This window comes from Chrysemys picta, chromosome 6 (assembly GCF_011386835.1).
Source record: "Chrysemys picta bellii isolate R12L10 chromosome 6, ASM1138683v2, whole genome shotgun sequence".
NCBI lineage: Eukaryota > Metazoa > Chordata > Testudines > Emydidae > Chrysemys > Chrysemys picta.
In genome coordinates this window covers 25,466,230-25,479,128 of record NC_088796.1, presented here as the reverse complement: position 1 = coordinate 25,479,128, position 12,899 = coordinate 25,466,230, and the positions used below count along the sequence as shown (strand labels likewise).

Below are 12,899 nucleotides of genomic sequence, written 5' to 3'. Positions count from 1 at the left end.
CCTCTTTTTACCTGGATTAGGTAGAGCATCACCAATCCTCCCAACCTCAAGAAATAGTTAAATACCAGGTTTTTCATGATCTGCTGTGGGGATTACTCTAGTTGCTCCTTTCTCAGGGGTCTGGGAAGGCATTTTTCCTATACCACCAGATTGGCCAAGGCAAGGTGGGTTTTTTCACCTTCCCTACAGTGGATTGGGGGCTTAGTTGGGGCAAACATGAAATGACAGTTAGGTTACGATGTCGCGACTCATTATGTCAATGTGGGTGGCTGTCTAGTGCAGGTACTCCATAGGGAAGGGATACAGTGATCACATAAAATGGATTGGTAAAGGATTTAAAGGAGATATTCTTTAAATGAAGAGAAAGGAGGCTTCAGGGCTTCTATGACTGGCACAGCAGGGAGCCAACCCCACCTCTTTTATAGCCCCCTTAACCCACATTTGAGGGGGGCAGGTGGTGAGATTACAGCAGCGGATTGGCTGGGGACCAGGATGAATAAAGGGGGAGGGCTGTTAGCAGCCCCCCCCCCAGGCATATGTAAAGGATTATGGAATTACCTGCATTGTACACTTTTATCTGCCAGGTACTCACTGACATTTAGGAATAAACTTGTGGCCTAACAAAATCACAGCCAGTCTTTCCTGTCCTCCTTCCAGCAAAGCTGAACAATGAACTTCTAATCTGACCTCATACAAAACACAGATCCTCAGTATCCAGCACATACTGGTGCTGAATGTTCAAAACATTTTGACATAATAATTTAACATAGCATTTAACAGAGGCACTTACCACATGATTAGAGCTACCAATCTCATGATAGCTTCATTAAGGCTATCAAAGAAGTGTCTTAATGGCTGCCCTTGCTCCTTCATGTTCCCAATCACCAATCCAAAGCTTATTGAGAAGACCACCAGTCCCAATGCATTCACTCCATTGACGGCACCTGGAACAGGGATCACCTCCTCTTTCATTCGAGTTAGGGTTTCCATTGCCTCTGATACATTGTTTATTACGGAAGCCACAACAGATGTTTCATTGGGTGGAATTGCTACTCTAAACATTCTCTTGTCATAGTTCGTTTTGAACTTAAAAAAAAGAAGAAAAGACAGAAAACAGAGTGACTTACTCTAAAAACAGACAAGTACACTCGTCATTTATCACTCTTGTGATACTAGCATTATTACTTCCCCATTTTAAAATGTCTTTTGAGTTATTAGTTTGTGTCATATTTAGGGGTAAAATAAAGTTTTAGGGTGAAATTCTGGATTCCCCTGAAGTAAATGGAAAACCTTGCATTGGCTTCAATGGGGCCAGCATTTCACCTTTATTTTCAAGAATTCATGTGCTCCAGATTAATATTTCTCATAGTCATGATCAAAGCTGTATGTTTGTCAGATATATGATTTTTGTGACAAAAATGTGTCTTTTAGTTTGTGTTTTTATAATGAGTCATGATTTTTTCACTGAGTTTGCCTACTACTCAGCAAGACTTTTCCATTAATTGGACTTTTTTGGCTCTTTATATGCTTTTAAACTATTGATCACAGATATTTCACACTTTTCTACTGGAAAAATAAATTTAAAGATAATATAAGTATCATGTATCATGACTTTTCCTTTGTTAAATACTGAAATTAGGACTTTTACATATTTTTTCCATGACAAAGCCATGAATTTGTCTCTCTCTTTTAACCATTTGTTATTGATTTACCTCTTTGTTTACAAAAGAATTCTGTCTCGTGTGACCACTGACATCAAGTGGACAAATCAGATTCAAATTCTCAGCGTTCTCCAAATCTTTGCTTTGAAAACAATATTCCACAATGCATTCATTTCTATTTTTCCCATGATAATTTCATATCCTGCATATTTATATCTGTACCAGAAAACAAATCACAGCCCTATCCTGTCTAAACACAAGGAACCTAATTCTCATTTACATAAAGGCAACCTTTACACCTCTCTGGGTAAAATTTTTTAAAAGCACCTGAGGCCTTGGCTACACTCGGGAATTCACAGCGCTGCTGCGCGAGTGTAGTCGTGCCGCCAGCGCTGTGAGAGCTCTCTCGCAGCGCTGTATGTACTCCACCTCTCCGAGGGGAGTAGCTTGCAGCACTGTGAGCGAGCGTGCAGCGCTGCAGGCTCTGATTACATTGGCGCTTTACAGCGCTGCACTCGCTGTGCTCCGGGGGGGGGGCGTTTTCACACCCCTGAGCGCAGCAAGTTGCAGCGCTGTACAGCACCAGTGTAGCCAAGGCTTAAGTGACTCAGGAACTTTTATCTCATTGCACCCAATGGTACTTAGGCATCTAAGTCACTTAGGTGATGTTGATAATTTTACCCCATTACACCTACCCACTGATAATGAGGATCAGGCCCAAAGAGTTCAGTACTATTACTAATCGTTCAAAACTATTGCAAGACTCTGGAAGTTTTTAAGTGAAATGAATGCACAGTTGGCATTCTTGTGACTAAGAACAGCAACCTGAGTGTAGGGGAAGAAAAGAGTTCAACTGGTCTGAGGTGTGGTTGGATTCCATACATCAGACACAAAGTCTTGATTCACTGCTCAAGAGTATTTGCTTAACCATTGCAGGCATAAAGCTGGATTCAGTTCTTAACTCCCGGTGGAAGTACCATTTCTCAAATTCCATTTCAATATAGGGAAAGACTTGATCCTTTATTAGTTAATATTATTTTTAAGGGCATGAAATAGGGTATCAAGTTCAAGGACCTTACAGAGAGATTCAGAACTCTTCTGCTGATTCATCCTGATGTCAGGCACTAGAACCCTGCACAGATGTAGAGCTTTTCTGCTGACTCACCCTGTCAACAGATTATGGCATCCTTTTAATGCTAAACCAGGATATGAAAGGGTCTGAGTTGATAATGGGTGTCATTCTGAGGCACAGAAAACTAGGGTCTAGGACACAGTATTAGTGCAGGGAAGAATTCTAGTTGGTCTCAGGAGAAAATATAGGCTGAGGTTTATATTTTGTTGTTGCTTTTTAGTTTGCAATAAAGGAAATCCCAAGAAGGGCGTAAGTTTGGCCTGCAGCCAGTGAGTGTATTGTGTTAGGAGCAGGGTGGGAACTCCATCTGCTTACAGATAGTGTCAGGGCAAGATGAAACAGCTTCCTAACAAAGGGAGTAAATGTATTAGGTCTTGAAATCGATGATTGAATTGCTGAGTCAACAACATCAACCCCAGGCTGCTTTTCAACAAGTCTTGCTGCCATTTATGTAGGAGTACCAACAGCAGCCACATTTCCAGGAGCAACTGCTTTGAAGTCTCTGTGATGGACGGTGTTAGTTGGTGGCATCACCTAGTGGTTAGGGGGCTAGAAGGCTGTGCTAGGAATCTATTAGAATGTCATGAGTGAGAGAGAATACGGGGATTATGAAGAGAGAAGAGTTTGAATAAATTTATCTAAGCATCAGATAAGCACCCAAGCTATCTGGATACTTACTGGAACTGAATCATTTGAGTTTCATCCACTGCTAATAGAAATCACAAAAACAAGTTGTCAATGTACAGTGGAGTGAAGACTTTGACACTTATCACATGGATGGACACAACTGGTGTAAAGACTCACACAATTTAGTTTAACCCTCTGAGGCTAGCAGTGATCCAAACCTGTTACTGATGCACTGGAAGAGATCTGAGAGAGACAGGGAGGCAGTAGTATATGTGTTCTTCCATAGTGGGAGAAGAGAGTAACACAAAAATTCCCAGGCAATTCCCAAACATCTAAAGAAGTGTATTGCCTAGCTTAGAATGGGACGTTGGTAGTGATGATGAACTGCCTGAGGAAAAGCAGGGGACTAGAGGTGGTAAAACTGATTTATTGGGGAGGGAAAGCACTTTAACTTTCCTGACAAAATCTATCTGTCAGCACCTTTCTTTCCAGCTTGACACACCATGGCAGTGTGGGTCTTTGTCCCTCTCTAGTGCCTGGTCCAAATAAAAGTCCACTATAGGCTCCCTCAGACTGTGGGGCTAGATCCCAGTGGTGGGGCCCTAACAACCTTGTGCTACTTTTTTGCTGGGAATTTATTGGCAGGGTTTTCCCAGCTCTGACAACAACCCTCGCATGCACCCAGTGGGGACTGAGCAGGCCCTTTTTACCCTGTAGTGACTCCCCCTTCCCACCAGTGGCTGCTGTGGTGCTGGCGCTGAGTGCAGAGAGACTGTCTGCTCCACCACTCTCAATGCTCCTCTTGCTGGTGCAGTCCTTGTGGAGATTCCTCCTACCTGCCAGCAGAGAGTGGGAGGGCAGGGAGAGGAGGCACCAGCTTGTTGCCTCAGGGTTTTGCTGATAGAGAATGGAGGGGAACAGAACAGAACAGGAGGTGGGGGTGGTCAAAGGGTGGAAAGGGAAGTGGAAGCAAGGGCAGAATGGGGAAGACTGCTCCAAGATCCTGCCTGAACAATCCCCAGGGTTCCAGGCTCTCCCCTCTCTCCCCTCCCCCAGTAACCCACTCCAGGCTATCCCAGGGTCTCCCTCCTTCCCCCAGTCTGCCCTGACTCCTTCCACTACCTTACTACCCACAGTTACTCCTGCTCCCCCAACTCCCCTGGCTGCTGCATTCCGCTCCCCTTTCTCCTACTTTCCTCAGTCATGCAAATGGAAAACAAGTGTCCACCTCAAGGAAACGAGTCATGGTAAGGACAATATAATGTCATATACCACAGTATTGTAGCATACCATTAATAGTTGATATATATGAGCATGGGCTGTAGCACATGGGAGGATGGAGTACAAAATTTGGAAATAACTGGTCTGCTGCTGCTTAATAGAGCTACTCTTTTAATTCAAAGGTAAAGGCTCATGTTTCCAGTGCTGAAGGTCATAGATTCAAACCCAATGATTCAAACAGAATCATAATACTTGTATGTAAGGGCAGGAGAATAAAACCTCAATATATTTCACTACATTATTTCCTGTGTGGGCTAGCAGGATAAAGAAAGAAAAGGCTCTAATGCATATTCTGCAAATCTCTTCAAGCAAATATATTCGTTTTTGAAGGCAACAACAGAGCAGAGAACCATGTCACCGCAGAATTTACCACATAAGCATGTTTTTCAAAAGATTATCAGAACTGCTTGATTTTGATGCAGATTTGATGGCAATTTGGATATAGAGCTGATGGCAATTGTGGTTTCCATGTTTCTGCAGCCATACATCATTGTAATCTCTTGGGAACAAAGGATTATGAAATGTGTGTCAGAATTTTCAGTCTTTATGCTAATTCTTAGAATGTTAGTGAACCAGACTGTGCCAGTTAAATAATACCTTCTTCACAAGTCTTCTGAGAAACACACTGAAAACCTTAAAGTAAATTTTTGAAAAGAAGGCTACAGGGCCAGGGTATTTTGATGTCTAAAGACCTTTGTAAATCTGGCCCATAATTATGTCTGCTGTGAAATGGATTAATATTTTATATTACAGATTTGATGATAAAATAATTTCTAGTTTTTAAAAATCCCATTGTATTTTATTTATCTTACTTAATTCTAAGTTCAAGGTATGATTTAAACATTAATAATGCCGAAATGAACAGATTTAAAGAGATGCTTTCTCAGTAAGCACAGTCTAATGATGAAAGGGACCAGCCAGAAACAATTGTCCCTAAATATCTCCTATTTATTCAGCTATTTCTGGCAATTCTTCTATTCTGTAAGGTAAATTGAGAAGCACAGAATGTTTGTCAACAAAACCTACAGAACATTTTTATTTGCATAACAGTTCTTGCATTGTATAGAGTGGAAATTGTGCATTTAAATAAAAATTTAACTCTCATACTAAGGTAAAATCTCCTTGCATATACTGGGTTTAAAACAACTAGTATGAACTACTTTGCTGTTCACTGCTATCAGTCATTTAAACTGGCCTCATTCAGGTGTTTGTTCAGAACTCTTTTCCATGGTAGCTTGGAGTGTTACTGAGACTATTTAATAAGACTAGACCCCCTGACTACTGAGCACTTGAAGGTGAGACATTTTAAAGATATTGTAAGGCATAGAGAAACCTCAAGATACAGCAATGGCTCCAGGCAAAGTTTCTGATACAGACACTAATGAATGGTGTATAGCATCAGCTAAAGATGAGAAACTATAGTATCAAAGAAATAATCATATTCATAGCAACATACATATATGTAGAAGGCTTATTATATTCATGTATTGCCCTCCAAAGTTTTTAAAGGGAATTTAAAAATCTTATTAGTGTCTTTTGTTTTTCCCTTTTAACAGGAATGTTGGTTAGGGCTAGACTACAGGTGGAGGATCACGATAAGTAACAATTAAGTGGCATTCCTGCCTTATCATCAGGCAGTAAGTAAGAAATACAAGCAATACTTTATAATAATTAGACCTATATGCTTTGCCTTTGAAGTATGCAGAGTTGGCTCCTCTACTTCCAACCTATGTTCTTTGCAGACTTCCCATGTGATATTCCTGGATGCGTTCCAGCCTTTGTACCAATAGTACATTGATTATTCACCATGTCCTCGTCCCCCTGAGCCCAATATTGTCTTTGAAAAGAAAATTCTCCATTGATTTTCATTAAGCATGCCTTAGGCTCATGAATCAGGAAGATCTGGAGAAGTTTTAATTTTTGAGCTTGCTGGCTTAAGTGGGTTTTCCCAAGTTCTCACAGCAAGTACCACTGTACAAATGAATGAAAACAAATGTCCATTTTAGTTCATTTTCTTTAGCTGAAAAATAACAGTACATGTAAGGTCCATGATTGCTGTAAGGACAAGCAAAATCATTGGCTGTTCCTTAAAAAAACATTAATAACATTTCAGTCTTTAATTTACTACATGAAAGATACCATATTGGAGTTTCAGTTAGAAATAACAGCACAGTTTTACCTGTTTAAAGCAGGCTTCCACCAAGTTTGGAGGGAACATGTTTCTGTGAAAAAGAGATAAAATGTTAGAAATATTAATCACGTTCTAGCAACAAATTAACCAGTAGCTCAGCTGATGGGGATAAACTGATTACTAAAGGATCACTAAGATGAAAAAATACATGTGTATATGTTACACTGAATAGGGCTTCATTTATAGTATTACCTTAAATTTTCAAGAAAATTTAGGAGGGATGCTTTGGGCCAGTGAGTAAAGAACTGTATTTCAAATCCTACATAACAGGCCTGGCCATGAAACAGAATGTTGGTTGGTTTGCCAAATGAACATGATTAGAGGGTCTGTACTGACTTTTTTGGTATAGGTATTTATTAAAATGATCTGGATACAGATTAACTTTGCTCAATATGTAATGCAGCACCACTTATTTTCAAATGAAAACTGCTGACATTTTGATAGTCACACAATCTAGTGTATCTTACTGTGATTACTAAAAGGGAATAGTCAGTAAGTTTTCCTAATTAGAGCTGGATGAAATTTTTTGACCAAAATATTTTTTTCAGCAAATGATGCAGATTCAGTGACACTTAAACATTTCACACATTCATGTCAATTTTGCCAAATTGTTTCAGTTAAAAAAAAAAAAACTAACAAAATTTCCCCAAAAATATTGAAACATTTTGTTTTGACACTTTCAAAACAGTGTTTCAATTTTTCGATTTGAAAGGACTTTTTGTTTTGAAAGTTCCTTTTATTTTACTTTTTTTAAATTAAAAAAACGTTAATGATCAAAATTGAACAAAAATGTTTCATTTTGTTTGACCCAAAGCAATTTTTTTTATCAGTTTGTCTAAAATTTTTATTTTTCATTTGATCCAAAACAATTTTTTTATTATTTTTTGAAATTGCCATCAAACTGAAAAATCTGTTCATACAGCTCTCTTTCTAATGTTAAAGTACATTTGACATGGCATAAAGTATTTTAAGGTAATATTTTATATGTATTACAAGTGTTTTTTCCACAACGCTGAAATTCCGCAAGGAATAAATGCCAGTGTGCACCTAGCTGATCTTGAAGAATTATCTTGAGTGAAAGCCTCTTCTTGCTCCATTCTGGAGCCCACCTTCCTGGCAGAATGGCTCTTGGAGGTCTCCCTCCGTGTCTGTGCTCTGTGACCCCCTCTGCTGGAGTTAACAAAGCATGAACTTCTTCTGAATTCCTTGGTGGTAAAGCCATTGGGTTCACATTCATTATCTGCTTCCCCACTTCCTGGCACACCCCTGTGGAACATCAGTTGGATAAAAATGGCACTGCAGAGTTTCTTTTAGCTTGGAGGAAACAGGCTACATTGCTTCTGCTCCATGCTGCTTCATGCTTTTTATCTACTTTTCTCTGGTTTCTCTCTCTTCTCCATGCAAATTGAGCAAAGGTAACCATATGGCCCCAAAGCAGGGGCTGCCATGTAAAATAAGATGAATGACTAAATGAATGGATTCAGGTGGAATGAGATTCTTGTTGGAGTACGGGGTAAAGGAGAGGAGAGGAACTTGGTGTTAGAAGTTGTAGTTTTGGGGGGAGAAGAGGAACATGTGGAGGCAGTAAAGCAGGTTTCTGAACACAACATTGCTTTGAATTTTAAAAGCAGTTTCTTTCCTTGACATTTTGTTCAGCTGCTTATTTGAAAGTACTTACTGTGCTAGTTCTGTATTTTGTAATGACACTATTGGCATCACCAGCTTCAAGTGAAGTTTGGCTAGTTTAGCTAGTCACTGTCCCAGATTGTCTATGTTAATTTTCCTTGTGATGTACATCTAAATATTGCTGCTGTTGCCACTGCTACAGAAGATGTACAATATAATATCCATACCTGATTAAATCAAGAAAGGCATCTGCTGCTGTCACTTTCATAATTTTGCCTTCTCTGTGCATATTTTCCTTTGTACCTTTCCCAGGGTGGATGATGACCACAATGATTATACCAATAATTACAGCAATGATCGTAGTACACATGTAGTAGACTATTGCTCGCATTCCCATCCTCCCTGATGCTTTATTATCCAGGGCAGCCGTTCCTAATAAATTTAAGCACAAGGACATTCACCTCATAAAACTGTGAGTAAAGATTGTAAACTCAGCAACCTGAGTATGGCTTTGTGAGAGGAGTTCTGATAACAAGTACATTTAAAGAAACCCAAGTTATACTGGCCTAGTAAAACGACTCTGTTCCTCTTCACAGGTAGTGCTGCTATTGTTGCATCCCCCGCCCCCCATGCTTGTTATTGCATAAATTGTCTCTACGGAGAGCTTAACTCTCCTCTGAATTATCTGGTGTTAGCAACTGTTGGAATCAGGATACGGAACTAGAGTAACCATTGGTTTGATCCGATGTGGCAATTCCTTTGTACCACAGAGATAATACATTGAGTTTTGGTTGACAGATTAAGCATAATCCAAAAATGCTTCATAGAAATCTGCTGCATTTAATCTGGAATGGCAGGGAAGAAATCACAGAGTACCTTTAGACAATATTGACTACCTGATGTGTTTATAGAGGTGTGTGTGCATGGAGGGCCTTTCTTAAATGTTTAATGCAATGACCTGGGTTTACCTCTGGCCCAAGCCATGGGAGATTCAAATAGATTAAGTGACATTAGCTTAATTCAGAAAATCCTTGCGATTGTACGAATTAAACATTTGGAATCTTTTGTAGGCGTCCCAAACGTTTGAGACATTAATCCTAACACTTGGCTGATCTTAGTACAATTCTGATTTAATGTGGATCCCAGGGTGCCCAATGTGGCATCTACTTAATCATTTGTTCACTAGGTTGCACAAACAGGGTCAGATTGTGGTTTTCAAGTGGAGGAGCCTTTCTGTAATAGGAGACCCAAGAGGAACTCTGGCTCTCTAAGTATGAATTTCCCAAGGATCCTAGGAAATGCACTGTTGGGGTGATTGATCCATCACTCTATAAACAGATATGGTTAGTGCTCCTCTTGTTACCACTTTAAGGGGTGAAACACCTTCCCAGTCTGCATTTGGGATGCTAACACAGTTATTTAAAATCAGTCTTTCTCGGTTCTTATATTGATACCAATCACTATAGTATCTGAGCATTGTCTTTTCATTTATGTCTGTCTTTGAATTTATGAAGTACAGTGAAAGGCACCCATTTTGAGAACCTATCTCATAGGTAAAACATGCAACATATAAAAAAGGACTGCCATGAATATAAAGTGTCTGAACATAAATAATATGCAAACCTAAAACAAGAACCATGACCTAGTTAAATTGATTTGTTTTTGTAAAATTTATTATACATTGTAATTGCTGTAAATATGCACTGTTTAGAGTTACAAGGGTATTACCATAGATGTACACTGATGTAACTAAGATCAAAAGAGACACCTGGGTTCCATTCCTGGCTCCGCCATAGACTTCTGGTGTGAATGTGATCATGTCACTCAAGCCTTTCATTTGCACTCCCTTTTTGTGTAAAAATTGTACCCACAAAATGATGCAGAAGGAGATTGCTATACTGACATCTTTAACTGCCTGTTTTAAACTTCTACTTCTAATGCAAGGGCAAAATTTTACAAGCACAAATTTTATTGTCAAATGGGAATCCAACCTTTGGAATATATGGCCTGTAACTCCTCTGTCCCTCAGATCATTCATCTGTAAAATGAGGTCATCGTACTTGCCACGGTAGCTCACTGTGATGTTGTGAAGTCTAATTCCACGTTTGTTATGTGCTTTGAGATCCTTGGATGTTATATACAGTACTAGTGAGTGCAAAGAGGGAGTAGTATTTTTTTAAACAGGAAGTAAATCATAAAAACCCTTTTATCTTTTTTTTTTTCAAAGATAAACCCTTTTTTTTTTTTTTTTCCAAAGTTCCACAAAAGAATTCAAATATTCACCCTACTTTACTAATATGTCTAAACACAAACTTAGTAATTGTTGGCCCTTTCTGTTCCATAATGAACACGTTCAATTTTTATACCAGATGGGATTTGTTAGGATTATATTTTTAGTTCTTCAGCATGATAAAAAAAATCTATAATTAACAAAGATAGAAAGAACATGTGAGATTAACAAAATCAAGAATAAATTTATATTCACTTTTCAAGTCAATTTGTTCAAAACTTTGCTTATGAATTTTGAGTTTAAATGATCATATGTTCTTATTCCCCTTGTACTATATTGCTAAACAAGTAGCAATATGCTGTGTATTTTTTTCCTCTGCATTTTAGCTAAGATCAGGTATAGTCTCTGTTATGTCGTCTGTCAGGAGATACTGTCCTGCTCTTGCCAGGTGACTTGGGGGCTAATGCTGAGTGCCCTCAACTCCTGGAGATTTTGTAGGTTTGGCCTCTTGATGCTTTTATAGGTTTTACCATCTCCTTGTACCACTGGCCAGATTCCCAAAGTCTGTGGGAATTGGGGCTGCTCAACACCTCTCTGGAAGTGATCAGCACTTTTGCAGAATCAGACCCTATGATCCTATTTCATTGTTGGACTGGCATGGGGGTAGTGTGATGAGCTGGATTTGTTGTCTTACAGTACGTCTACACTCAAATAAAAGATCTCTGGCTCAGCTGCAGCTTGACCAGGTCAGCCAACTCTGGCTCATGGAGTTTGGGCTGCCGGGCTATAAAATTGCAATGTAGGCATTTGGGCTTGGGCTGGAGCCTGAGCTCTGGAATGCTCCCCTTGCAGGTACTCAGAGCCTGGATTCCAACTCAAGCCTGAATGTCTATACTGCAATTTTATAGCCCTGTAGTCCAAGTCCTGTGAACCTGAGACAGCTGACCTAGGTCAGCTCTGGGTCTTTTATTAGTATAAACATATCCTAAGGTGCTGATCCAGAGCCCAGTGAAGTCAATGGGAGTTTTTTTTCCATTGGCTTCAGTGGGTTTTGGATGAGACCCTGAGTAGGTACCAGGAGTCATACTCTTTTCTTACTAAGCTGCTTTCCAACTTGGCTTCCTATTCTGCGATCATGCTGTGATGTTGCCTTGTATTTCAGTTTTTCTGGTCTTATTCCTGCTTTTCTTCTTCAGACAAAGGATTTTCTAGTTTGAGGCAAGGAGGGGCTGACTGCTCTGCCCCCTGTTCTTGACTGTTAAGAGTGCTAAAATAAATATTCAAGATAGAGTGTTGAGAGCCAAATATTAACAAAGGATCATGTTTTGCTATATGAGGAGGAGGCAAATTTCCACCTCACAGAGACTGCTCCTGGGAGGTACTGAGTATCCTCACCTCTTACTGAAGTCATTGGCAGCAAAGGGCACTCAGCGCCTTACGAGAAGCTGTTGGCACTTTGCAGGATTGAGCCCAAAGCTTTCAACAGCTTTCATTGTGTCAACACTATAAAAAAATTATCCAAAAAAATCCAGATTTTTTTAAAACAAGAAAGAATGAAAGGTTTTATTTTCTTAATTATTTTTAAGGGTTGATGAGACTTCTTAGGGCTGAATGGGTCTCTGGCAAAGTCCTTAATGGAGAAGCAATAAAGTTAGCTCTGAGGCTTTTATGTGTCACAGGCCATTGTGTACATATTCTTTTCTTCCATAGAAAGCCAGCAAAAGCTCCCATTGTTCTGTGGAGATGTATGTGCCCCTTTAATCCTGCTCGCAGCTTGCTCTCCCACATGGCTGCTGGCTCTCAACTACTCTGCCATCTCATTCATCTCTGCTCCATCTTCTTCTTCTTCGTGTGCCCTCCCCTTCCCCATGGGCCTGGGAAACTTGCAGGCCCACTGGTCACCGTAAACAAGAATGCCTTGCTGTTGTCAAGACAACCATGAGCAGAGTGCCTGTAATTTTTGTATCCACACACACACAGGATGAATGGGAATCATGTTTGGGGGAAAAGAGGTTTCTAAGATTCAAAACAAACCCAAATTCCACCGCCCTCTTCACATACTCTCTGCCCCTCTTCTCCTGAAATGAGTGTGAATCAGTCATACTGTGGCTGAAATAAAGACATAACAAGCAGTTCTCCAGAGTGCTTGGG

General features: G+C 39.8%; 1 protein-coding gene across 1 annotated transcript in view; it reads right to left on the bottom strand.

The window, feature by feature from the left end:
- SLC1A3 (solute carrier family 1 member 3) overlaps positions 1 to 12,899 on the bottom strand; it is a 91,320-nt gene that overhangs the window by 11,345 nt on the left and 67,076 nt on the right. Inside the window, exons 4-6 of the mRNA XM_005306904.3 lie at positions 8,746 to 8,950; positions 6,881 to 6,923; positions 791 to 1,086 (exon numbers count right to left, since the gene is read on the bottom strand). Coding sequence (XP_005306961.1) covers positions 791 to 1,086; positions 6,881 to 6,923; positions 8,746 to 8,950 — 544 coding nt within the window. The remainder of the gene's footprint in view (positions 1 to 790; positions 1,087 to 6,880; positions 6,924 to 8,745; positions 8,951 to 12,899) is intronic.